Source organism: Trichomonas vaginalis, chromosome I, assembly GCF_026262505.1.
Source record: "Trichomonas vaginalis G3 chromosome I, whole genome shotgun sequence".
In the NCBI taxonomy this organism is placed as follows: Eukaryota; Parabasalia; order Trichomonadida; family Trichomonadidae; genus Trichomonas; species Trichomonas vaginalis.
The window spans coordinates 17,688,572-17,715,306 of record NC_067203.1 but is presented as its reverse complement, the minus strand read 5'-3'; the positions used below and the strand labels follow the sequence as shown (position 1 = coordinate 17,715,306).

The window sequence follows — 26,735 nt, the reverse complement described above, 5'->3', positions numbered from 1 at the left end:
CTTTTAGGAAATGTCTAGCGATTTCGCTATCTATATTCGAGACAAGCTTTTCGACAGCAAAACATCTGTAGACCATAAAATCTTACATAGTGTAAACAAGAAAGGTGAATTTGTTCTAAAGTTCTGTTTCTGGGAATATGACAAGAACCATAAAACATTAAGCAGAGAAGTCTTAAAATTTGTCAATGACAGACTTGTTGACAGAGATGACGCCGATTGGAAAGCTGAAGTCCAACAAAAGTTCTTAGAATGCAAAGAAGACACATGCGCTGTTCTTGAAGATGAAATAGAAAACAGAATAGAAGAGCTATTAAAGGACAAAGACCTTTTACAAAAATATGGTTCTGAGAAGTTTGACATAACTCCACCAGAGAAGAAGAAGAAGAGAGAGAAGAAAGAAAAGAAAGTAGAAGAAGAGAAGAAAGAACCTGAACCAGAGAAAAAGAAATTTGACATGTAAAAATAAAATTTTATTTTTAGAACATTTCTGGGTCAATGTCAATGTTCTCTTCCTCTTTAGGAGCAAACACTGGCTTAGACTCTAAAATCTTTTTACCCAATTTACCTTGAACTTCAACTATCTTAGACTCATAATATTCATAGTCGTCTGCTTTCTTTGGTTCATAAGGTATAACAAGTTTGTATGCTTTGCCTTCTTTAAGGTTTGAGAACCTTCTGTCAAAATTTTCTTTGACTGTCAACATACCGTCAATGTCTAAGTCTTCAAATTTCGCACCATTTTTAGTCACAATAGCAAACTTAACTGGTTCGATGTTCCAAACTTTGTCAAATGTAGACTTTTCAAAATGGTAGAAGTAAACATTCAAATATGCGAATGGGTCTAGTTCTTCTTTGACTTCTGTCATGTACTTGTTTACTGAGATGAATTTTGCCATCTTTTCTATCGGATAAAAAAATATTTTTTTAAAATTTACTCAGAAAAATTTTTCTTTGTATATACGCCGTTCTGAACATCTAAAAGATTTTTGACATTTGCCAAGAATGTTCGTTTAGACGCTGTCATATAACCATACTCTTGGCAATATTGTTTATATTCATCGTACAATGACCTTTCATCTAAACACTCAAAGTTAGTCTCATCTATAAACAGTTCATAAACACTCTTGTTTGCTTCTAACAATGTTTGTCTTTCTTCGGTATGTGGAATTTGTCTTGGATTGAACTTAGAAATATCTAATGTCATGAAATATGAGAACAAGTGGTTGTAAAAGTCAGATGTCAAAGTTTCTGCTAAGTCGTCAAAATATTCTGTATCTTGCATATGAGAATCTGACGTTCTGACAACTACATATCTTCTGTCAGAACTTTCTAACTTCATCGGAACGGCATTGTTTGAAACCATGACGAAGTTTGCAACATTTTCACAAACTCTTTGGTCTTTATATTTTCTTTCAACAACTCCAACTTTGTCTGTTATAAGACTCTTCAAAGCATCTGAGTTTAAAACTTTTGTTGTATCTATACTTTGAAGTTCGTTACATACTATAAGTTTCATATTCTCTATTGAAGAGTTAAATTTACCGCAGATGTTTTCTATGTTTGTCATATTCGGGTTCGAATAGCCCTCTAACAGTTTGCATAAGATATCTGTAAAGAATGTGTTCTTACCAGTTCCTTGTTTTCCAATTATAATGAGAGCAGTTTCATTTTTAGCACTTGGATGTTGTAAGATGTTTGCAAACCAACATAAGATATACTCATAGACTCTTTCGTTTCCATTGCATATAATTTCTTTGACATGGTCTAACCAAGCTTCTATAACATTTTCTTTCCATTCTACTTGTTCGTATTTATATCCAGTGAAGATAGAATAGAAGTTTGGAGATGGTGTATAAAACTTTATACCACGAACTGAAAAATCTTCTAACTTTGACAATAAGATATCCCAAGCATCTAACATCTTCATTCCAACTTGTACAACTTTTATTTTCTTAAGTTTCTGTCTACATTCTTGTTCTGAAACTATGGTTGCTCTTGGTTTGTTAAAGACAACATCCCATTCTTTCATAACATAACATTCTGGGGCAGAGTCGACATAAATGACTAAACGTTTCAAATTCTCGACTGCTTTGTTATAGTCTCTAAATGGACACATATTTCTGAAGGCTTGGAAGTCATAAAAATCTGAAACATCTATTCTGTACATTTTTATAAAAATAAAAAAAATATTTTTTTTATTCTTGAGCTATTTGTTGCATTTGTTGTTCTTGAGCTATTTGTTGTTGAAGTTGTTCTTGTAGTACAATACTTTCACCAGTTGCATCTTCCAATTCGAAACTTTCTGCCGTCATTGACAAATACATAGGACATAAAAGTTTTACAGGAACAAAGTTTGCGTCAACTAAGGTTAAGTTTATGTTTGCTAAAGTGTTTGAGTTTACTAAAGCTGAAAACTCTGCATTCGAATGAACAATAGGCAAACCAGCAGAGAAAGTGTTGTTTATACGCATGAGTATCTTTTGGTCATAGTAGTTTCTGTCAACATTCGAATAGCACTTTGAACCTAAGTTTGAAACAATATATAAAATAGGTGTACTTAAAGTCAATGGAACAGACATTCCTTGTATGACACCTTTTCCTGTTATAGGAAACTGTTGGTAGTAAAAACCAGAAATAAGTTTTGTATTATAGCTCATATTGTTTATAGTAAACTCAGTCGGACATCCAAACATAATGAAACCTGCTCTAGTTGCAGCACATGTTACACTCGTCCTTAAAGTATTAAATAAGTCAACAAAACCTGTTGGTGGTATATCTGAGTAAGTATCTTCAAAGAAGTATTTTTTACCATTCACAACAATAAAGTCTTCTGGTGTCAAAAGAGCAAAACAGGCTTTAGTCGTCATTGTGTTTAAGGTTAGTTTACAATACCGTCCTTGAGGACTTTGTAAGTTTGTTGTTATAGAATTATATGACTCAGGGTTTTTAGTCGTAATAGTATAAACCACTATGTCTTCTGCCATTTACTTAGCAAATAAATTTTAATGAAATGTTGTGGTCGTCAAATATTTTTATGACGTCTGGGAAACTATATTTTAAGTTCAACGTTTCGCCTCCTTTCATAACGTATATCTTGTCAATGACATTGTATGAAACACCACAGCAAGCAATGTCGGGTTCTATTTCTTTGATGTTTATATCGTCTGCCTCTGTCAAAAGTTTCAATAGTTCTTTCAAAATTTCATGAGGTGCGATGACATATGAGTTCACTTTTACAGGGTTGTGCTCAACCAAGTTTAACATTATACCCAAAGCTTGACAAATCTTCTCCTGAGTTTTAAGTTTGTCTTTAAGTTGCTTGTAGTCATTTCGAATATCTGCAACAGAACTTAAGTCTCTGCTAACTTCAGGGTATGTTGGTTCTTTTACAGGAACTATTGTTATACCATCTTCGTCTTCGTATGGTTTCCCCACTTCAACATCTCTTTCTTTGACATTGACAACAACACTTTGACTGTTTGTTTGAGTTGGTGAATTTAACTTCACATCTGCCATCGCCATTAAACCTTTTGAAACACTTACGCTTCTATTTTTCGGAAATGACATTTTACTTAGAATAAAAAGATGGACGTATTTGAGTATCTCTTCGAATTGAAGCAAAACAAAGTTTACACACACAAACAATACAAGTTCATTGATAGAATAGTTCTTTACACAAACAATGGAAAATGTTATAGAATAGCAGTCTTTGCTGAACCAAAATATTTTCATAAAGCAAAGAAAGTTGGTATAACCGAGATGGTGAAAGTTCTTGAAGCAGACAAAAATATAACAACAAAACTGACCGATATTTCTAAAGGTAAGTTTATAATACAATTTTATGTCAAAACTGGCGTACTGTCAATATTTGACGGAGAGAAGTCAGTTCAAGAACAACTTACTGACCTGCTGCCAAAATCTGCTCGATGGAAGCTGTCGTTATACCAATCTGAGGAGCCCCAGCAGGTTTCATCGAACGAATTTTCAAAAGAGCATCTTCCGTGAAAAGTGCTATTGGTTTTGTAAACTTCTTTGCTCTCAGTTCATCTGGACCGTCTCTGTCACCAGTATATTGTATTTGTACAGTACCAACAGTTGAAATACCACCATAAAGTCTTCTGAGTCAGCAAATGGAATGCCAAGCCAAAAGTTTGAACGGTCTCCATTTGTATATGAGTTTTTTGAGCTCCTGTATGGGTCCATACTTTCACATATGGCATAATAGAACTTTGCATTTCAGGGGTTAATGGTTGTTGTGAAGTTGTTGTTTAAAGTTCATAGCATCTAATGTCAAGTTTATGACCTCATATCCTCAACTGTAGAATATTCTTCTCTTGGATAGTATTTGCCATCTATGTTTATATGATATTTAATACCGGGGTTTGTAGAAACAAGAATAGTCATTTATAGTTCGTCTGAACAGTACAAACAGAGTATCTGCATGTTTCATTGCAGTTGTTAGGCAATATCTGTTCTTGCCTGGGTCAGCACTTTGGTTTCCAACTTCACCTGCAAAAGTCTTTGACAGATATTTGGTGTATAGGAACATAAGTGGAACTGCAATATATTTGGCAGCTAAAGCATTTGAAATATCTGGGTCCAACATATAGACTGCAAGTCTGCTTTCTATTCTCTTGCATTCAAAATTTTTCGCATGTGAACTTAACTGGGTCCAGCATCTCCAGCAGCATTGAAATAATAGTTTACTTCAGTGTGAGGTTTGAGAAACCAAAGTCTAAGTCAACTTTGTTTTTGCAAAAGTCGGCGAATGACATTTTATTTGTTCCCACTACTTCTGTAGAGTGAATGGGTCTTGTGTTGGTGCAATGACTAAGTTATTTTTGCTTGGAGTAAGTTCGATAGAAATTTTTCCTGCCCAGTTTTGGCAAGTATCTTAAAAACCTGAAGATGAGGAAAGATGACAAAGGAACTCTAAGTTTCAATTTTACTTTGGTTACTGCTGCTGCAGTTTGTCCAGAAAGGTTAACATAAACTCCTGGAACGTTAGGGTCAAGTCTTCTTATTTTCTCAATAGTTGCATACTGGTCTGTTTGTTCTCTAGCTTGTGGTTGTACTGAGTTTCTTCAAAGCGAACCATTCATAGTTTGCCCATGTTACTTTTGAACTAAGTCAGAGTTAGAATATATCTTATATCCCATGAAAACTTCTGGAGCATATTGGTATCCGACATAGAAAATTCCATTGCAACCTTTCTTGTCAGACAACTTGGCAGAAGGTTTTATTTCAATGTCTTGTTCCACGTATAAGAAAGAGTTGTCAATAGAAATTATATGAAACCTGTCGCAAGCAATATCTACTGTTGGAAGAACCTTCTCCAAACTCACCTACGTTTCCATAAGAAACAGCAGTTGTATATTCGTAAGTTCCAGGAACTATTTCTGACCTTCTAATGGCATTGTCGCATTCGTTATACCATTCGGAAACATTTCCATTCATAGCATCCAAAACTGTTGGCGTTATATTCTGAGCGGCGTACATTTCATATGGGTAAAAATATAGAATAGTTGGGTTTATATGTCATAATAGAACCCACGTGGACCAAGCTTTACTTTCTTCCTGACTGAGTTTTTAACTCTTCTTTTTCCTTCATTGCCCTCTGCTTGAAGTTGTTGCATCTTTGCATTATGTTCATCTAGTATGTTGCAAATTTCCCATGTCCTTTTTGCCTTTTGGCTCTGGTCGCCCATCTCAGGTAACCTATATCCTAGAAAGAGTTTGTCATAGTCTGTATTTGAGTCTTCGCGTATTGTTTGCATGACTCTTTCCTGAGTTTCCGGTTCAAGCGCTTCAAACAGTGCCTGTCCATATGGAATAAGCTCGTTTCCAAATATATGTTTTTGTAGCCATTCTGGTTTTCTTTCCATGTTACCAACTATATCTTTTGTGAATGGGAAAGCTTTTACCCAATCTTTCAGTCTTGCGTCGTTTATTTCTGTAGTTGGTTTTATTTTGTCAAGGAACATGTTTTTCAATACTAACATTTCATTTGGTACTGTCCATTTGAGTTTTCTTAAATATTCATCCCTTCTCGATTCATCGTCTGCAAAGTAAGTTTTTATGACATTTTGTAAAACTTTCGTTTGCAAGGTCATGTACAATAGGTTCTCTTCCTTCTCTCTCCCTAACTTTCTTTCTAAACTCTTCACCAAATATACCATCTTTATGGTTCTGTGTAGTTCTTTGAGATAAATGTTCTAGAACGTCAGGTGTTATATTTCCATCAGCCATGTTCATTTCATACTGGTCCAAAATATCTGCATCTTTCATATCTTTCAATGGCATTAAAGCCGCGCTTAAAATACCAGCTATGTCTCGTTCACCATTGACTTCCATTGCGTCTACAACTTCTTGGAATTGAGGTTGTAAGTTTATGAACCACCTATCCGGGTTAGCTTTATGACCCCATCTCATTGTAGTTCCATCGTCTGCAGAAACAAAAGTAGGTTTGTTTCCATCTTGGTTAGGTTCTGAATGAACTTTAAACAATGTTTCATTTCTATATGTTTTCTTGAAATTTAACCTTTTATTTTCACCGAGTTCATCCGAAGATTGAACGTTAAATGCTCGTAAGTAAAAAGGGTTGTTGTATTTGTGTACATTTTCTTTCAGTACTTCCATTCTATGCTGAATATTTTCATCTGGTGTTGGAGTCTTTTGTATGTCGGCAAACATTTTTCGATATTCTTCTACTATGTCAGCCGAATTTTTTTTAGACTCTTGGAAATATTCCATATTCTCCGCATACTCTTGTTGAGGGTCAAGATTTTTCGGCTGTTCCAAATCTTCATCTAGTTCTGTGAAGTTAGTTTCCAAAGGAAGGACTTGTTCGTTTCCTTCAGGCTCTTCTAGCTGTTGTTGCTGAACTATTTCTTCCATGTCTGGTTGTATCTGAACTTCTTCCTGTGGAGTTTCTTGTACCTCATCTGCTGGCATTTCATATATTCCGAGACCGTTTTCAACAAGTTCCCTATCTAAGTCATCCGGACTCATAAACCTTTCTTCTTTCGTTCCGTCTCTATTTTTTACGCGTTTCATGAAGAGAGTTGAATTGTCATTTAGCTCTGACACCAAATATCTCGGAGTAAATTCGTCCATGTCATTTGGATGATATGCTATTAAATCATATCCCTTAGCGAGCTTGTATTTTCCAGGTTTGAAATTATATCCCATTTGGTGCTGAACCATAAAGCTAAATAGGTTCGGGTCAGTATTTCCTTCCTTGAACTTTCGAATAGCTTCTTTATATCTGTCACTAAAGTCAATAGTATCTGGGTAACCATAGTCTTCTTTAAGCATTTTTAAGAATTCTTGGTTCCTTGTTCTCTACTTCTTTTATGTCCTTGCTCTGTTTGTGGTTGTTGTTGTGCAGGGTTTTGAACTGTTGGTTGCTGTGCTGGTTGTGCAGGGTTTTGAACTGTTGGTTGCTGTGCTGGTTGTGCAGGGTTTTGAACTGTTGGTTGTTGTGCTGGTTGTGGAGGTGGTTGTTGTGCTGGTTTTGGTGCATGCCTGTGTCTGTGTCCATGTGACGATGTAAATGTTTTAGGTAGTCCTGGTGCAGGTGCTTCTCTTGGAGGGTTTGGTGGTATATAAGTTCCACTAGCTAGTATATAAGTTCCACCAGCTGGTATATAAGTTCCACCAGCTGGCACATATGTTCCATCTGCAGCGTAATGTCCTACCTGACTTTTCGTTTTTAAGAAAGCATTTACTAGGTCTGTTTTGGTCTGTTGTAACTCTTTTTCTTGACTTTTCACAACAGTTGCTCTAACGGCGTCATAGGCACTTTGAACTGCCTGTCTCGTTGCTGCATCTGTTATTTTCGTCATATTTTGTGCTACTTCTTTTAACTCTTTGTCGAAACCTTCAGACTTCAGTTTCTTTCCAGATGAGAAGTCGTTCACTTGTTTCACCTTACTATGAAGAGCTTCGAAGGCGTTCTTAAAGTCAGCATTTGTTAAAGCTTCATTTGAACTGTCTTCATCCGCTTGTATTTTTGTCCTTATTGACCCTATGAGTTGGGCTGCTTTAGCGTTGGCTTGGGCATCTAACCAGTCATTGTTAGCTTTTATATATTCTGCGCTTTTCATTGCCTTTTGCATAGCCGCGTCGTTATTTTTACTTTCTTGTGCTAAGTTTTCATACTGTACGGTTTGGTTTTGCAACTGTAAAAGTTTTTCTGCCTTTACATTTGCTTCAACTTCCTTTTTATACTCATCGCTATCCATATATGTCTTCAGGGCTTTTTGTTTTATCTCTTCATCTTTCAGTACTTTATATCGAGTAGTATGGTTTTTCAAATTTATGACATCTTGTTCCATTTTTGCTACTTCTGTTGCTTTTTCTGACACTTTTTTCGCATATTCCTCTGTACTTAGTTCTTTCAGTTGTTCTTCTTTCTTCTTTTTCTCTACGTTTAACTCATTGAGTTTCTTTGTGTGTCTGTCATATTCTAGTTTCTTTTCGTTTTCACCTATTTGCTTCTGTATGTCTATGTTTGACTTTTTGACATCTGTTATTTGATTTTTGAGTGAACTCAAATTCATTTGACTTTGAGGGTTATAGGCTGTTCCGTCTGCAGCTCCACCATAGCCTGCCATTTTCGCTAAAAGTGCCGCTCTTAAACCTCCACTCTGTGCACCAACAACTCGGTTTAAAAGCATAGGATTGCTTGACATTTGTTGCAACATAGTGGGTCATTCAGCATTTGTTGTTGCAACTGTTGTTGTGGTGTTAGTCTTACTATTGGATGTTTCAATGCTCTCTTCCTCTTACGTATATTCTTACGTAGCTTACGTGGCATTTTAAGTGAAGTTAAAAAGCGGTTTTATACTAAACATCTTCGGGGCTAGAGGGCACGAAGTGCCTGGAAGCCCCAATACCTTTTTTTTTTTTTTTTTTTTTTTTTTTTTTTTTTTTTTTTTTTTTTTTTTTTGATATTAAACGTGCGCTTGGGCTCAGTTTATGCAAAAAAGGGTGTTGTAGTAGCGGCACTTTTTCTTTTATAAACCAGAAAATGTCATGTAAAATGCCACTTTACATTGTCATCAAGAGGTTTACATCGCCATAAAATCGGCGCTACAAGGTCAAAATTCCACTACAAGGCTCATGAAAGGACTTTAAAATCAACGATAATTTTTTAATTGTTTATAATTTAGAAATTGAAATATATTGGCGGTTTTCTTATCAGCATTTATCGGCGCGCAGCTTCGCTGACAACTTGATTTTTTCGCCATTTTAATCTATGGAAAATTAGCTTTCTGAATATACTATTTTTACGAGTTAATTTTGACCATTTTCGGTTACAATTTTTAATCATTTTTAAACTAATAGCATATATCAATTTGGGTAAAGGTAGACCAGCAAAATTTTTACCAATAATTTTTGATTTTGGCTATGGATACTTACTATATAGGGGATGGATACTTACTATATAGGGGATGGATATTTGATGTGCGAAGTATCGCATGAAAGTTATCGGGCCGATTTTGAGATATTATTATTAAAAATTATATTCAATATCTTGCTCACTAAATATATTCTTTTGAGATGTGAAATGTGTTCGCGGTTTAAATTTTGAACATTACATATTTTTCAGAAAATTTAGTATATATTCTTTTATTGTCATTAGATAACATGAATATTTTGGTACAGCACACGTAAATTAGAGTTTGTGTAGTTGTGTGTTTCTTCACAACTGTAAAAATATCATAATTCATAACTTTGGCATTTTGATTGAGTTGATTTTTGATTATTCTAATAATATTGTTGAACAAAATTGAAGTATTCAACATAAAGAGCATATTTTAACAGAATTACAAATAGCTATATTGATAAGATACGAATTGGAATTGAACCAAAAATATATATGTATGATCTCCAAATTATAAAAACCGAGTAATATCATCTAGTGGATTATGTCAATACATTTGTTTCCGCTCAAATTCATAAAGAAATTTCCAAAAAAAATCGAAAAAATAAAAATCTAATACAAAAATACAATTTTAACATTAAAAAATGAAAAATGGAAAAATTTTGGAATTATAAAGATGTTTTATAATTGATTTAAATGAGAATGTTTGCATTCTGGTATCAAAACCAAGAGCAAATTTTCAATTATAATTGTTTCAAAAATTTAGAATGGAATATAGAGTATATTAATGATCACTAAACTATCAGATTATAATATATATTAAAATTATTGAATTATTTTAATGAATAATGGTTAATGTAAAATATCGAGATAACGAAATGATATTACTTTAAAAGAAGTTAAGCTAAGGGTATTTTTATTCATAGGAAAACAAAAAATGTAACATATTAGTACAAGATGATAGATAAATAGAAAAAAATTGTAAAATAACCGAGAGCTTATCATGTATTTGTGTGTTGACATTTAAAAATAGTAGATTTAGCAAATCTGCTGTGAAGTTTTGTTTGTTTCCTGTTCAGGAGTGTAGATCATAGAAAATTTGTCAATATCTTGTCAACAAGCTATGTAAATATCGTGAATAAGCTTAAAATAGTATAACACCTATGTGTTCTCTATCATTTTGCAATTTATGAATGCACAAGTAGGAAACCTGCCATTTCTGATTACAAAAATGACTTTTTCTTGAAAACGGCCCGATAAATTGGGCTTCATTTCAAAATATGTTAAAGTGTATTAGTAAGCAAAGAATCCTGTTATATCTGTTGGCAATTTTATAGGTGAAAAGTATTAGATGTGAAATATTAATTTTTACCTTACTACTTTCGAAGGTTAGATAATGATAAAAGCGAGCCAAATGATGAATGGAATCAAAATTCCTTGAAAACAACGATAGTAATTTTTAATTGAAGATATGAGGAACTAAATCATAGCTAATTGCCAAATAAAACAAATAATATAATTATTCTAGGACTCGTTCAATATGCCCCCTTAAATCTTTAGAATTATATTCATCTGATAGGCTATTCAAATGAAAATAAGTACCATAAGATTTTTTTAAAAAAAAATTGCGAAATAACGTATTTTTTGCTGGTCTACCTTTATTTGGGTTAAATTATAGTGCCGATTGATCAATTAATTTCAAAATCAAATCAGGTTGGTTTTGTTTCTAATCCTAATAGATATTATAAGCAATTATAAAAAATATGACATGAAAAGATTTTCGAAATGCTGAACAGCTTGTCGAAAATCAATAAATGCAAGTGAAATTTAAAAAATTATTCGCAATTTGGCCTGGGCTTGTAAAATTATACGACATTTTGTATGTAAGATTACGATATCGTAAAATTTTCGAAATTCGAAATTTGTATGTAAGATTACGATATCGTAAAATTTTCGAAATTCGAAATTTGTATGTAAGATTACGATATCGTAAAATTTTCGAAATTCGAAATTTGTATGTAAGATTACAATATCGTCAATATTTTGGTTGATGTCCAAGGGAACAGCAAACCAAACTCATTATGACAAATTGATGGGGATTTTTACAGGATATAATGATGTCTGCAATGCTTTGTACAGGCTGAAAACAAATGACGAAGAAAAATTAAACGCAATTTACAAAAAAATCGAACAAAACCTGATTGACTCTTATCGAATTCCGCCTGGTGAAATTATCGATAAAATATCCAAACTTTCAATTTATAACAACCGCTACATGAAATCATATTTAGCGATTGCCAAACAAATTGTTGACGAACACCATCTAAATCAGGTCAACGAAATCGACGACGTTTTTAATTACCTTTTCTGCAAAGAATACAATATTGTATTGAATGAAAACAGGCAAAATCGTTTTAACAATTTTGAATATTCTCATTATTCATCTGATATTCACGAACAAAAAACAATTTACAGATCTATTATGGATGATGACAAAATAGCATTTATAAATTTTACAGAAGGAGAAGGATTTGATAAAAATCAAAAATTAAAAAGTAATTTATATCCATATTCATTTGATGGTAATTCATTACTCGAATTATGTTGTTATCATGGATCTGTTGATTGTTTTAAGATCTTAAGAACGAAATTTCAATCTGAAATCACTCCAAATTGTCTTAGATATTCGTTTTTGAGCGGAAATCCAGACATTATGAATGAATGCTTGAAAGTACAAACGCCAGATCATATATGCATGGAATATGCAATAATATCACATAATATCGATTTTGTCACATTTTTGATGAATGAACACAACATAGCAATTGATTTAGAATTGTGCAATGAATACAATAATCTCCAATCATTTTTAGTTTATTTGGACCAAACAAAGGATATCAACACATGTTTTGCTTATTCTCCGAATTTCCATCTTTCCTCACTTTTAGAATATCTTATTTCTAAAGGTGCAGATATCAATGCTAAAACCGAAAATGGATCTACTCCTCTTCATTATGCAGCCAAGGAAAAATGCAAAGAAGCTGCAGAAATTCTTATTTCAAATGGCGCAGATATCAATGCTAAAGACAAAGATGGATGGACCCCTCTTCATTATCCAGCCAGATATAATAACAAAGAAACTGCAGAAATTCTTATTTCAAATGGCGCAGATATCAATGCTAAAACCGAAAATGGATCTACTCCTCTTCATTATGCAGCCAAGGGAAAATGCAAAGAAACTGTAGAAATTCTTATTTCAAATGGCGCAGATATCAATGCTAAAACCGAAAATGGATCTACTCCTCTTCATTATGCAGCCAAGGGAAAATGCAAAGAAACTGTAGAAATTCTTATTCCAAATGGCGCAGATATCAATGCTAAAACCGACAAGATTTTTTTGCCAATCACTTGATTTTATGAATATATGTCGAAGATCACACATAATTAATAAAAATATTTTTTATTTTCAAAAAGGTACTTTTAATGGGCCAAAAATTGAAAATTTTTAATTTCTCTAGTTTCTAGCCAGAATCAATATAGAGTTCATATGCAAAAAGTGAAACTACTATGGTGTGGAAAAAAAATATCAAAGTTCCCCCACTTAAACACTAAGATCGATAAAAAATTGAGGGTTTTTAAAAAACCGCCGTTTGAGAGGAAAATTGAGAACCTCGATGTATACTTTTTGACATTGTCAAAAACTTTGAAAGGACCAAAAATTTTTTAGTGTCAGAAAGTTTACAAATGTATACTTTCTGACGAACAGACTCTCAGAAAGTGCTCAAACTGCGGTTTTTAATTTCCGTACTTTTTTTTGGCGACCTTATATATAGTCCTCCTCAATTTTGGCGTCACTTTTTAAGAAGAGTATTGAAAAACAATTTAAAAACCAGGATTCGTAGAACCAAAAACCAGGATTTAGGATATTCTTTTGGGGAGTATGCGAATTGTTCAAATTTGGAACGGCGAATATGTAGAGCTATAAATAAGGCATCTGTTAATATAGTAAAAACAAGTGTTTGTGAAAGATTTGTATTATATAATAAGATATTCTTTGTTAAATAATGGTAAAAACTCTTTTTCTCTTAAGCATAAGATGGAAATGGTGTATCTTAAAATGCTTATAATAGTATTTTTGTTAGATATTGAGATTTTGTTATACTTAATATATTGATCCGGTAAAATTATGGAATTTTGGATATAATTAAGATGTATGATGATATAATACATTATGTTACAAAAGATTATATTATTGAAACAACTGAATTATATAAAAATGGATCTACTCCTCTTTATCTAGCATACAGGCTTAGTTACAAAAAAATAGTAGAAATCTTTAATTTAAACATGACAAAATAAACAATTTCCTCGTTTATTATTTAGAAATTGAAATCGTTAGGCGGTCTTAAAATTTAAGTTATCATTAATATTTTCATAAAACAAGCATATATATAGGATGAACTAATACGATTTTTTTATACTCAAGCTTTAAATCCCAATTTTCTATGGAAAAAAAAAACTAATATTTTTGATCAGGAAAGTGTTATTATAAATCATTACCTAGTACATATATAAAACTTTTATACCTTTTTGTTATTAAAATAAAGATATGTTGATATTATGGCAGCATGTCAAAAAGTGGTAAGTGAACCCTTTAAAGGGTGCACTTTCGCCCCTATGACATAGCTTTCAATTCAGATGTTTAAGGTTGGTTTTAAATGACGCTTCAAGTCAATTGCCAAAAAATTGAATTAAAGTTAGATGTGTGTAAGTAAACCCTTTTAATGGTGCACTTACCACTTTCTGACATTCTCTCAATTTTTTTGACACTCTGGCTTTTTCTACATATTTTCTAATGTAAAAAGTTAATAATTTTGTTCGGGAAAAAGTTTTTAAAAATCATTGCATAATACCTTATGTTAATGTAATACTTTTTTGCAATTACAATAAAGCTATATTATGCGAGCATGTCAGAAAGTGGTAAGTAAACCCTTTTAAAAAGATTTAAAAAAAATTACTTTTTTATTTAGAAATAATCAAAATACTTTGGTAAAACAACGTTATGTTTCATTGCTTCTTCCTGGAGGAGCTTCTTCTTCATCTCTCTTGTATGTCTTGCAGCAGCAGCCTGTCTGCACAATTCCTCAGACAGTTTCTCATCCTTTTCGCATCCAACACCATCTCTGACCATAATTGCGTAATCGAACATTGAGAAGATCTGGTTTCTCGAAGCAGCAAGCTTCATGTAGTGGAAAGCCTTGACAGGATCCTTCTCTATTCCATTACCTGTTAAATAATGAATTGCGAGATTATACGCGGCTTCTCCACTTCCTAATTCTGATCCGAGAATCCAATACTTGCATGCTTGAACAGGATCAGGACAATGTGTTCCCAAGTTGTTAGTGCACGGTCCGTACCTCAACTTCAGGCCAATCTTCCAGTATCTGTTACTCATCTCGCTGTCCTTTTCGGCACCAAATCCGTACTCGTGGAAAAGTCCTACGTAATGAATCGAATTTGCATAGCCGTGATGGGCGCAGAAAAGCATCATTTTGTAGGCTTCTGGTGGATCGCAGAGTCTGACTCGGTCACTAATTGTAAATAGGGCTGGAATGTAACCTTTGTAGCCTAATTCTGTTAATTTGGGAATTGTATTCGTAATTAAAGATTCATCTTTGCTCTTCTTGATGTAATGAAGGTATAAACTACGAATGGCTACTGGGAAATTCATGTCTGACGCTTTCTTAAGGCATTCATATGATTTTTGGGGATTTTCTTTTTGATATGCATTGGAAAGGTTGTTTATTGCTGCTGGAAGCGGACATTTCTCCATGTAATCAATACCAAGCTGCTTTTCTTCGGGTGTAGAGGCTTTTTTGATCAAATGTGTTCCATAAATTAATAATGCAATAATATCTCCTTTATCAGCATCGCTTTTAACTATGTTTAAGTATTCTTCATCTGTTATTTGCTTTGGAATTGTAACTTTCTCTTCAGCTGTAAATTTATATGTTTTTTCATGAATTTGTATGCCTTCTGTAATAAATGTATTATAAATCTTTTCTATTGTTGGCCTTTCTTCAAGATCCCAATCTAAACACTTAATTGCTAATTCTAAAATTGGAGATTTTTCATTTGTAACTTCTTTGAAAGACCAAATACGATCAAGAATATCAGAATATGATACTCCAGCTATACATTCTATAATAAGTAATCCTAATAAGAAAATATCGTTCGATAACGGAGGTTTATCGAAAAATGGTAAATATTCGTCTCCTTTTTGGATATCATACAAAGATATAGGTTGTGGAGGTATAATAACGAAGTCATTACTTGAATTTTGATATATTGATGATAATTTGATATTTTGATGGGAAATATTTGCTTGATGTAGGTAATATAATTGCTTAGTAACAGTAAATATAAGATTTGCAATAGTTTTATCGTCGTATTTTTTGATATCTATTGGATTTAATTGATCAAATTTTGAACCAATATAAAAATTATCGTTATCATGCAAGAAAAACATCAATTTTTGCATATTGTTGAACTCTATATCGCGGAGTTGATGTAATATCTTGAAATATCTATTAAATTCATTTGATGCATAAGAATTAATGGGAAATGACTGTACAAAGCATTCCACATTAGTTTCTTTGTCTTTGTATATTGAGATCTCTCTTTGCTCACTATGTTCTAGTGTTTTTTCTTTTGTAAATCTACTGAAATCTCCAAGATACATTTGAATAGTATTTCTCTCAAATTTAATCAAAGGTAGTCACTCAGTCTAATTAGACAAAATCACATAAAATAACTATGAGGTGCTACCTTTTAAAGAAAATCGATGAACGACAAGTATTTGATGACAATTTTGCATTCGAATCGATGATATTCAATAAAATGGAATGAATCATTCCATTTTAAGATATCTTAGAGTTCTACACAGTTGTGATGATATTTATAATGAAATTATTCTTCAATGATTAAAAATACTTATATATGGGCACTGTCTAATTGCAACGATGTGAAATAAGTTATTTAAACATGTACACATAAACTTGATGACAGAATATCCTGTTATGTTGTTAATCATTCATTATACATTTAATCAGCCCGCAGTCCAGGCAAAACTATAAGGTTATCTCTTTGTACTCTCAATGAAGCCAAAAAAATAGAGTTTAACAGAAATATTCAATAATATTTTGATCAATATAAGAGCTATCAAGAAAATATTAATATAAAATAAGTGTGTACATAAATTTAATTCTAAAACTAAATAAACAAAACTATTTCATGGAAAAAGTCGCGGTGAAGAAAAAAAAAATTGTCAACTTATCTTACTTTCATATAAAATATGGCAACATTTGAAGAAAGCATTCAAATTATAGAGAAAGGACTTCAATATTTGAAGAAACAACACAAAATGTATACAGACAGTCAAATAGAACCTTCACAATACGAAATTAATTGTGAAGATTGTTTATCAAAGATTGATGATTCATTAATTTGCGTTCGTCATACATATTTACCAATGTCTATACCAAAATTGCTCAAATTCCCTGAAAATCCCCCTGCCTGGCTCAATTTGAAAAAGAAAGAAATCGAAGAATACCAAGCTTCTGTTAAAAATTCAGAAATGCTTCAAGAAAGATTACTCCGTAAGTTCAGACGTCCAGGATTACGCAAATCTAATGTTGAAAAAGCTGTTCAACTCCTTACAATTGAGCAACAAAAATTATATAACGCCGAACTCTGGAAAATATATGTAAATTTGGCGGAAAGTCTAAAAGTATCTAGTAGGATTAACATTCCTATTGCAAGCAAAGCTCCACAAGAAGTTATCGAAGGAATTTCAGAGGCGGTTGAACAAGCTGACATCAACATACAAACAATTGACGATATTTCAATGGTTCTTACTTTCGCATTCGGAGAAGATGGATTTCTTGAAAAAGGATTAAATGGAGGCCTAAAGAAAGACACAGCGGTAATTACAGCCGCAGCAACCCAAGTATTTCCTAATTTTGATAAAGGAGAGCTACTCGGCGTCATTCTACCATACGTTGCGAAGATTTACGAAAATGAAGTCATCGAAGATGCGAAAACCATTGCTCCAAAGTTCATAGAACAGTTCGAGGAAGCCTCTTCAATTCTTGGAGATAATATTTCTATTTCAGATTTCGCTCAGGAAGGTGAATTACCCGAAAAAATTACAAATGCAATTTTAGATGTTTTATTTTACGACGACTTTGACCAATTAATAGCCAAATTTAATGATGCCGCTAAAGAAGTTATCAAAATTTCCAAATCTTATCGCCAAGCACGCGCAATCCTTGGAACTGGATTAATTAAGGCTCAGGACCCAAGGATTGTTCCTCTATTCTTCGCAGGAATGAGATATTGCTCTCCTGGAACGCTTAGTCAGTTCAATCTCGCTCCATTGTATCTTATGACGTTTGAAGAGATAACTACGTTAGTTCCGGACTTCGAATAATTGTTATGTAATATTTTTATATCAAATAAACACAAAAATTCATCAAATTTCTTTCATTTTTCTTTATTAAAATGCATTTTCAAATATTTTTCATACAAATAATACTTTTTAAAGTCTTTTATTGTATTACTTTCCAGCCAAAACATCGAAAAATAAAAATTATAAATACAATAATTTTATTTTTAGCGAGATTCCCAATTTCTGCCGCATGTAGGACAAAGTCTACTAGTATTAAGCCATTGGGAAAGACAATGCTTATGAAATGCATGTCCGCAAGTACCTTCTTCAATAGGACACTCTGTTGCTCCTTGAATAGCACAATTGTTGCATGGTTCTCCAAGAGGAGTCTTGCAAATACCACAGTTATCGGTAACACGTGAGCTAATTTCTTGATATACTGCTGAAATTTTGGTAATTTTTAATTCAATTTCTTCGTTTTCAGTGGATTTTACTTGCTCGGTGGTAGCTGTAGATTTTGCTGTTGTTCTGCTGACCTTCTTGATTGCTGGTGCACTCATTCTAAAATGAAAATTGTTTTGTCACATTTTTTTTGGAAAAATTATGACAAAATAAAGAAAAAAAAATTTCCAGTAATAATTCAAAATACATGATTCTGATAGAAGAAACTATTTTTTCAAAATTGTTCAAATGGGTATGATCAAATAACAACGTCTAGTCCTTTAGGCTCCTTAGCAAAAGATTTCGGATGTAATTCGAACACGGGAGGCGACGAAGATGTGTCAAGGATTACAATAACGAGGCATCTATGGGCAGAATGAGTTGTACACTGCAAGACTATAGTCTTGAAAAATATTATTGCCAATACCGACTAAATTTTAGTTTACAACACATATTTTATTTTTCATTCATTTGCTTTTGTTTTGATATTAGTTTGTTTTTATTAATAATATGTTATTCCCTAAGAGAATTTTGAAATTATCTATAATAGTATTTATGTAGTACGTTCCCTTTTTATTAGCCGTTCAGACTATTGTTATCTATTAGGGGCTTGAAATTATTCAAAATATTTTTCATATTTCATATATATCAGAACCAATCTAGTTTTCTCATAAATCAATCATTTAAAATTTTTCTGTCTGATTCATGTATAAAAAGCTTTCATGTAATATTGTTATACATTTGATATTGGTTCAATGTGCCTGCTTGAAAAATGAAAATTAACGATGGAAATGTAATGAGTTCTCAACATTGCTGATTAAGTTAAAGTGCTTATACCGATAATAAAATAGACAAAGCTCAAATTAATATTTTTGGGGGTCTTACACCAAAATAAAATATAAAAAATTGACAAAAGAAAAATTGATCAAAAAAAAATGAAAAATAACAATAGGAACATATTTATCGGGGCTGGTGCTGGTGCTGCTTTATTGTTAATAATTCTCATTGCATACCTGTGCCGTTTCGTCCGCTATATGGGCGAAATGCCATATTTATGGGAACCATCTTTCAATCAAACTTTACATTCTTATGCTAAATCACGTCCATCACGTTATATCTTAGCTTTAACGGGTGGATATCACTCCGGAAAGTCTACAGCTATGAATTTACTTGCGGAAGCAAACAAAAAGAAAAACATCTTCCCAATTGTCGTAGATTTTAGCTTGGCCAACAACCTCCAAGACTGCATTAATTTGTTCAAGTTACAGTTACTTACTACGTTTGCCAAGGGAACAAATAAATTAGATAATTCTGACTTAAAAGCATTATCAGAACTCCATCTTTATGATTACCTTGCTGACAAGTCATCAGAAACCCTTACAAACCCTGCATTTAGAATACCTTTCAGCGCAATCACACATGCGGCTGAATCAATTTTATCTGGCGGATTCAATGAATATGGAGTTGATAGATTGCTCCAGGTATTATCTTACTACGAACCCATTTTCCATTTCTCAATATACATCCATAACTACGATCGTATTTATGATTTTGAAAATGGCATAAGAATCACAAACTCTGCTCTTGCTTATCTCTCGAATAGTAATCAGTACATATTCAATATACCAATCATTGTTGAAATTAAGAATTCATTAAGAAGATTTGAAATCTCTAAATCAGTTCGTTACATTACTACTCCAAACATTGAGAAACTATCATACAAATTTGTCCAAATGAGAATCTTTAGGAAGAACGAGTACAATACTATTCTTAATACAATTGGACCAAATCCAGGGGCTTTTGAGTACATTTTCCGTTCAATTAAGTACGGCCAAACATTTGAGGAAGCTCTCAACGCTACAAAAACTCAACTTGATTCATATATAAACCAAGTTGCAGATCCAAAGTTAATGAAAGAGCAATTAACATACTTCTGCAAGAACAAAGATAAGATAGTAAGTAATATCAATGATTTAGCAACAATTAGCTCTCTATTTAAGAACGAACTTCTAATTATTAACAACGATATGAAAATTGAATCCGGTCTCCATTATAGCGCAAAGAGATTATGTAAATAAGCATTTGCCATTTAGGACTAACAATTCCATGATCATTTCATTAGAATAAAATGTTTTCTTACTGATTAATTTTATTATTATGTTTCTTTTTAACAAAAAATATGATTGAAACCTCTCAATGATTAAGTTTTTAATACTGAATGATCACATACGTTTACTCATCGAAAATTGTGTGTGTGAAAATGAATTTCTAACAGGTTTTATAATTGATTTATAAAAAATTGCAGTATTATACTGGGAAACAAAGAACAAAAGCATCAGCATCTTGGATATTGTCAAAATAAGGAAGTTGGTGAAGATACCAAGGATATTTAATTCATCTTAAAAGCTAACCTGCTTGATGACAGCCAGATTTCTTTATTTTTCATAACGTCAAAAATTGGTCAGCTACAAAGCCGGCAGAACCATCTACACCACCAGTTGCCTCAGTTCCAAAGTCAGATGCTTCTGCACCATAACAACCAGCTGCCACAGTTCCAGTGACAGTTCCAATACCAAGATTTGTTTTAAAATGCAAAAGAACTAGGAATGTAAATTTTCACGTAATCTGGTCATCCAAACAGAATTGGTCAACTTAAGGATGTCAATTCGGAAAATTGTTTTCACTTTAGGAGAATATAATTTTCCATTTGGAAAATTTAAAAAGTTGATTTAAATATATTCTAGTGTGGAATCTAAGGATAATATCATATTTAAAATAAGAATATACGAGTTTAGGTAGTATTATTTTTTTCGATAAATTTGAGAGCATGTACGTTTAGGGCATCAAAAGTGTCAATTCGCTCAGCGAAAGCTGAGCTAGCTTCGTTCTCGAAAAAATAGGGAAGAAGTGAAGGAGAGTGATACAGATGTTGACACATTCATATAATTTCAACAAATTTGATCAAATTGAAATTCAATGAAATTCAATTCACTTCATATCCTTCAGTCAGTACATTGACATCCTTCTAAATCACAATGATAACTCGTGCATCAATAGTTCTACAACTAACTCAGAAAAAAAAAACAAGATTTTTACTTCCAGCTTGCAGCTTTTAAAAAGTTTCGATGATAAAAATCACTCTACTCTTGTTTATAGATATGTGATGATAGTAGGTAAACATATTCTTATCGATTTTAATAAAAATATTTTTACGAAAATCTGAACCAATTACAGAGTTATTCATAAAGTTTATGATAACTGTAATTATTTCATCTTTGTTTTATATTTGAATAAACAATTTAATTTAAATTGCATAATATTTTTTGGTTGAAAGACAGGAAACTTAGTTGAGTTTGTATTATTTTTATCGTTTAATTCATCGTATCAGTGAGTGATCCAGATATTTAAGATATTTAGAAAAAAATTATTAATTTGATTAACAAATTTTAATCAAAATAGCAAAAATCTATTTGATAGCTGTAAACAAACAATAATTTTTATTTCAAGCAAAATCACTTATTTTCATCTAAACGTATACAATTGTCAATTTTATAAAAATAAATTTAAAATCTCATGAAATGTAAAGGAGAGTAATATTTTTCAATTTTCTTTTTTTTCTTTGTCTCAAATATTTTCTGTTGGGAATTTTCTTGTTATCAAAAAAATAATTTTAATATTTGTTTATTTTATTACATACAATAAAATTTTAAAAACTCTATTTCTTCTCAAGAAAATTTTTTTCCTTCATATGAAGAAACATTTTGTTCTCCATTTGATACTGAGTCTAAATCTCGATTTTTGAATTTTCTTCTTTCCAAATTTCTTTTTTCCAAATTAGAAGTTTAATTCAAATTTTCAATAGTTTATATATTTTCTCAAACCGTCTCAGATTTTCTCACTTTTTAGGGATTTTCTCTCAAAATATACAAAAATAGTAATATCAATACATGTGTCTAATATACTTTAAAACCATCGTGACAAAATTCAAAAACGAAGAGTTCTTCTCTCCAAATTTTTTTCAAAATCAAAAAAATGAGATAAAAAAGTACGTTTGGAAAATTCATTTTTAGCATTTTAGGAATTTTCTCACTTTTCTTCCAAATTGACATCCTTAGTCAATTTTATTTAGGGCTGTACAAAATCGAGAAAAACATTGCCGTGCGGTAATATAGGGTCAAAAAAATCGAGCCTCGGCGGCTCCGCCGCCTCGGCACTATTAAGTGCGCATTATATTTAATATGTCCTTCTTTTTTCTTTTTTCTTCTTCTTCTTTTCCATTCCTTCTTCCTCTTCTTTCCTTCTCCTTCTCTTTTTACAACAACGTCGAAGATCTTCGAATTTGATTGTTGGAAAAGCATCTATTTCAGATAAAGGATGCCTTTCTCACAGTCAACATACGAGGGTCCTGGCTGAAACGTTCTCAAAAAGCCTGAGATGGTAATTCTCTGATCACTCATAGCTGGGCAGGTAGTCATTGCTGACAATACCTGTCTTTATGCATGCACGCTTTCATGTATATGGGTTTACACTATCAATTCGCAAAGTTGTTCCGAATTCTTCCAAAATGGAAGGACTCGAAACAACTTTGCTTGTTAACGATACAGACGCATTACTTTGCATTGATACTGTGCTGAGTTGTGTAGAAAGTTTGATTAGAGTTGTTTTGTTCTGGTATCTCTCATCTTCTGATGAGAGAAATCAAAGCAACACAACTCTAATGAGTTTGTTTTCACTCATTTGTATGTAGGTTTTTAGTTCGATTGGAGCTGCTTCATAATGAGATCTCTCATCAATTAATGAGGGAGATCATAACAAAGCAGCTCTAATGTATATGCTCGTATTAACCGGGTTGTAATGCGTTGTAACGTCAGCTTGTAGTTCGTTTGGGGCCACTTCACATTGAGATGAGAAGAAATGATTAAAGGACTCTGAAAGGCTTTGGCCGTTGATGTTGTAATCGCATTACTTGGAACTAGCTGGATGCTAAGCTGTGTAGAATGTTCGATTAGAGCTGTTTTGATATGATTTTTCTCATCATAAGATTGGAGGAATCATAGCAAAACAACTCTAATGGGTTTACCATCATCTACTTGTATGTAGATGTTTGGGAAATTGTCTTGTTAATCGATTTTCGAGATGACTTTCAAATGCTATAATCAAATGACAAACAAGTCTAAGATTTCTCGACAATACATCAAATCATGATGTTTGTAAGTGCGATGAGATTAGAGTTTTTGAAGGAATGACAAGAGAAGTAGGGAAGCTCGGCATTCGCCGAGCAAATTAAAAATTAACGTATGGATTAAATTTTAAGAGGAATTCAATTTTAATTACGGGTTGTTCAAATATTGATTAATATAAATTTATTAATAAGAATAAACAATTTTTGTTTTTGAATTTATTCAATTTATAGCTTTACATATAGTTTCAAAATTGTACAACTATGATTATTTCAACAAAAAATATCTTACTTTTTCACTTCACTTTCACCTTCACTTTTTCCGTAATTCAAATTTCAACATTATGTATTTTAATTCCTTATAGTATTTTTAACATAATTAATCAAATAATAATTGGAAGTTCTGAACTCACTTTTTCCGTAATTCAAAATCAAAAATATGAATAATATATCTATTTATTATATACTAATGCTATTTTCAACTAGAAGTGAGGTATGGTAATCTTACGGATTCCCGTAACTCAATTTTACGGAAAAAGTGCAGTAAACTACTCAATTTACGGAAAAAGTGTCGTAAACTATTGATGTGGCGGTAAAATCACGGTAATTCACGGAAAGCTATATGCGAAAATTTGAAATTATACAAAATCGAGCGAAACACTTTTAAATAGGTTGTTCTCGTATTTAAAATACTATTCCCAGATTTATTGTCGTCAGAATATTTCCAAATTTTTGCCGATTTACAAAAAATGATTTACAAAGCATATTTTTAATCTAAAAAATTCCTAAAAAAAGGAACCGGTGTGCGGAAACCTCGGTAAATTACCGCGGTTCCCGTTGGGACTGCCATAACTTTATTAGTATGAAACAATGATATGTTAGGGACTAAAGAATATAAATGTTGCAAAAAACCAAAATATTGTTTCAAAGTGTCAATTTTGCTTTATAATAAACATATTTTAGGAAAATATTATATATTAATAAAAATATAACGCATCTATAGATTTAAAATATGATGAAAATGTTTTGTTTCTCACTTAAATTTAAATCTACAAGATTTTTAACATTATTTTTCCAAAAAAATTAATAATGCAAAAAACGTTTTCATTTTTTAGAAAATTGCTTAGACATTTTCGAAACTCAAAAAAAATTTGGAAATAATCATCAAGGAGATCTTCATCCCAGACACCAAAAGCAATAGCTTCCACTCAAAAAAGGCACAAAAATTTTAAATTTTGATATCGATTTTCATCAATAACTTAATATCGATTGTTTACTGTTAATCGCATTGTATACCATTGAATTCTAATATATTTGGACATACTATAAATAGTTTTCGAAATTTATCGAATTTTTTAGCAATTTAACAATTTTCCAACTATCATACACAAACATTGTTACCATAGTCTTATTGCAAGAAAGATGTCTTAATAGTATCGAAGATCTAACAATTTAATTACCATTTTCTAAAAATTCATTGAATTATAAATAATTATTTGTGCTTATTCTATAAGCATATGTAAAATAAAAAACAAAAAAAGTGTTTTTTAAATACAAATTCCTAAAATTAACCTAATTATTAAACGATTGACTTTCTTAAAATTGAATTTTGCTCTTCTTCAATGATCATATCTTTTTGATTTTCATAATACAATAAGGTTTCTGCATTAGCAAGTAAAATATAGATATTTTTAAAGTTCTTAATTGTATATCTCGAAATTAAACGGAAGTTATTCAATAAACCGATACCCACTATTATAATGCTTCATATGCTGAGCATAATGAACCCAATTTTGGTCGATATCTTTGTTGATGATGAATTTTTTTTCTTTTTATCGTACTTTTGAGTACCCAACATTTTTCCCCAATTAATTAATTGATAATCCAATATTAATATAAACCTATGATAATATCTGTATAAAGAGGAATGTTACGACTTATTTTTGAATAGCACGAAATGAGTAGTGGCATCACTCAAAATTTCGAATACATAGCAGCTCACATTGAAGACTATCTTGAAGATGGGAAGCTCTTTCATGTTTTCGAGCCAGAAGACATCAAGACCATCTTAAAACTTGCAAATTTGACCATCAAATAACTTCATTCAACTTCTTGAACAATCATCAACTACATTTGAAACAAGTAAATTGTACGAATATACTCATGACGCAAGTGTTTCTATCAACAATTTTCAAGATGCAATTTCGACACTTAAATCTGTTAGAAAATACATGGATTTAAGAATATTTGATGGACTTATATACTTTTTAGATCAAAAAGAAAAAGAATTTGTCATTCTTGAAAATCGAATCCAAAATCTTCTTGAAAGCAGTAGAGAAGAACATACAACAATTCAAATACTTTCTAAGATTGAAGAGCTCAAAAAATCAAACAATATGGGAAGTATCTATGAATTCTTTAATGAGCTTTCAGAAAGTGGTAATCAAAAAATGATTTCAAAAGCATGCGAAGAAGGACTCTCTGAGAAAATTATTAAATTTGATAATATACTACATATCGCATCATTAAAAGGAAATACCAGACTTGTTAAAAATCTTATTGAATGTGGCTGCAAATTGGAAACAAGAAATGAAAAAGGATATACACCACTCATTTGTGCTTCAAGAAATGGCCATCTTGAACTAGTGAAATATCTTATTTCTGTTGGTGCTGATAAAGAAGCGAAAAGTAAAATAGGTGGCACAGCACTGATTTATGCATCCTTTACAGGTCATCTTGAAGTTGTCAAGTATCTTATCTCTGTTGGTGCTAATAAGGATGAAAAGGATAATTCTGGAATTACTCCACTTTTGAACGCATCACATTACGGCCATCTTGAAATTGTTAAGTATCTTGTTTCTGTTGGTGCTAATAGGGATGAAAAGGATAATTCTGGAATTACTCCACTTTTGAACGCATCACATTACGGCCATCTTGAAATTGTTAAGTATCTTGTTTCTGTTGGAGCTAATAAAGAAGTAACCACTAAAAAAGGATATACTCCGCTTCATTTGGCATTGCTTCACGATCATCCTGAAGTAGCTAAATATCTGATTTCTGTGGGAGCAAATACAGATACACATAATCAAAGGATCAGGGATTTGATATTGAATCTGGATAAAACATAAATAATATCATCACCAATGCGTAAAATATTATAAACAAATTTTTGCATTTTTTTTGTCGACATCGAATTTCGTAAAAGATATTTTAATAAACTGTAGTTTCTTCATTTCCTATAAAGGTGCCGAAATTGCCAATAACTCAATGAAATA

The 26,735-nt window shown here is 31.9% G+C and overlaps 13 protein-coding genes and 1 pseudogene across 14 annotated transcripts, besides 7 other annotated features; 6 read left to right on the top strand and 8 right to left on the bottom strand.

Annotated features, from left to right (window-relative positions):
* Positions 1-8,931: part of a mobile genetic element that runs on past the window's edge.
* TVAGG3_1003610 (uncharacterized protein) lies at positions 11-460 on the top strand (the record flags this gene model as incomplete). Its single annotated transcript, XM_051254357.1, has 1 exon — positions 11-460. The coding sequence occupies one exon, from the start codon at positions 11-13 to the stop codon at positions 458-460; it is 450 nt and encodes a 149-aa protein (XP_051079931.1).
* Positions 477-896, bottom strand: TVAGG3_1003600 (protein of unknown function, DUF4108 family; the record flags this gene model as incomplete). The annotated part of the gene is made up of 1 exon (XM_051254356.1): positions 477-896. One exon carries the CDS (start codon positions 894-896, stop codon positions 477-479), a length of 420 nt encoding a protein of 139 aa, XP_051079930.1.
* Positions 932-2,167, bottom strand: TVAGG3_1003590 (uncharacterized protein; the record flags this gene model as incomplete). The annotated part of the gene is made up of 1 exon (XM_051254355.1): positions 932-2,167. The coding sequence occupies one exon, from the start codon at positions 2,165-2,167 to the stop codon at positions 932-934; it is 1,236 nt and encodes a 411-aa protein (XP_051079929.1).
* TVAGG3_1003580 (uncharacterized protein) lies at positions 2,196-2,984 on the bottom strand (the record flags this gene model as incomplete). The annotated part of the gene is made up of 1 exon (XM_051254354.1): positions 2,196-2,984. The coding sequence occupies one exon, from the start codon at positions 2,982-2,984 to the stop codon at positions 2,196-2,198; it is 789 nt and encodes a 262-aa protein (XP_051079928.1).
* Positions 2,989-3,522, bottom strand: TVAGG3_1003570 (protein of unknown function, DUF4106 family; the record flags this gene model as incomplete). The annotated part of the gene is made up of 1 exon (XM_051254353.1): positions 2,989-3,522. The coding sequence occupies one exon, from the start codon at positions 3,520-3,522 to the stop codon at positions 2,989-2,991; it is 534 nt and encodes a 177-aa protein (XP_051079927.1).
* Positions 3,586-4,005, top strand: TVAGG3_1003560 (uncharacterized protein; the record flags this gene model as incomplete). The annotated part of the gene is made up of 1 exon (XM_051254352.1): positions 3,586-4,005. The coding sequence occupies one exon, from the start codon at positions 3,586-3,588 to the stop codon at positions 4,003-4,005; it is 420 nt and encodes a 139-aa protein (XP_051079926.1).
* Positions 6,096-7,206, bottom strand: TVAGG3_1003550 (protein of unknown function, DUF4106 family; the record flags this gene model as incomplete). Its single annotated transcript, XM_051254351.1, has 1 exon — positions 6,096-7,206. A coding segment is annotated over one exon (1,111 nt), but the record flags the coding sequence as incomplete, so codon positions are not given.
* On the bottom strand, positions 7,837-8,821 carry TVAGG3_1003540 (annotated as a pseudogene). Its single transcript has one exon. A coding segment is annotated over exon 1 (985 nt).
* A 2,491-nt stretch (positions 8,932-11,422) lies between the features above and the next one.
* Positions 11,423-13,444, top strand: TVAGG3_1003520 (spectrin binding; the record flags this gene model as incomplete). The annotated part of the gene is made up of 1 exon (XM_001312504.1): positions 11,442-12,803. One exon carries the CDS (start codon positions 11,442-11,444, stop codon positions 12,801-12,803), a length of 1,362 nt encoding a protein of 453 aa, XP_001312505.1.
* A 572-nt stretch (positions 13,445-14,016) lies between these two features.
* Positions 14,017-14,046: a mobile genetic element.
* Positions 14,047-14,050: 4 nt separating this feature from the next.
* Positions 14,051-14,164: a mobile genetic element.
* An 8-nt stretch (positions 14,165-14,172) lies between these two features.
* Positions 14,173-14,385: a mobile genetic element.
* A 31-nt stretch (positions 14,386-14,416) lies between these two features.
* TVAGG3_1003480 (SEL-1-like protein family) lies at positions 14,417-16,196 on the bottom strand (the record flags this gene model as incomplete). Its single annotated transcript, XM_001312503.1, has 1 exon — positions 14,418-16,133. The coding sequence occupies one exon, from the start codon at positions 16,131-16,133 to the stop codon at positions 14,418-14,420; it is 1,716 nt and encodes a 571-aa protein (XP_001312504.1).
* Positions 16,197-16,722: 526 nt separating this feature from the next.
* TVAGG3_1003470 (uncharacterized protein) lies at positions 16,723-17,882 on the top strand (the record flags this gene model as incomplete). The annotated part of the gene is made up of 1 exon (XM_001312502.2): positions 16,746-17,882. The coding sequence occupies one exon, from the start codon at positions 16,746-16,748 to the stop codon at positions 17,880-17,882; it is 1,137 nt and encodes a 378-aa protein (XP_001312503.1).
* A 50-nt stretch (positions 17,883-17,932) lies between these two features.
* On the bottom strand, positions 17,933-18,400 carry TVAGG3_1003460 (NEDD8 transferase protein; the record flags this gene model as incomplete). The annotated part of the gene is made up of 1 exon (XM_001312501.2): positions 18,065-18,400. The coding sequence occupies one exon, from the start codon at positions 18,398-18,400 to the stop codon at positions 18,065-18,067; it is 336 nt and encodes a 111-aa protein (XP_001312502.1).
* A 648-nt stretch (positions 18,401-19,048) lies between these two features.
* On the top strand, positions 19,049-21,988 carry TVAGG3_1003450 (uncharacterized protein; the record flags this gene model as incomplete). Its single annotated transcript, XM_001312500.2, has 1 exon — positions 19,217-20,359. One exon carries the CDS (start codon positions 19,217-19,219, stop codon positions 20,357-20,359), a length of 1,143 nt encoding a protein of 380 aa, XP_001312501.1.
* Positions 21,989-22,407: 419 nt separating this feature from the next.
* Positions 22,408-24,311: a mobile genetic element.
* Positions 22,457-22,595: a mobile genetic element.
* Positions 22,928-23,187: a mobile genetic element.
* Positions 24,312-25,317: 1,006 nt separating the features above from the next.
* On the top strand, positions 25,318-26,716 carry TVAGG3_1003410 (ankyrin repeat protein family; the record flags this gene model as incomplete). Its single annotated transcript, XM_001312499.1, has 1 exon — positions 25,692-26,588. One exon carries the CDS (start codon positions 25,692-25,694, stop codon positions 26,586-26,588), a length of 897 nt encoding a protein of 298 aa, XP_001312500.1.
* Positions 26,717-26,735: the final 19 nt, after the last annotated feature.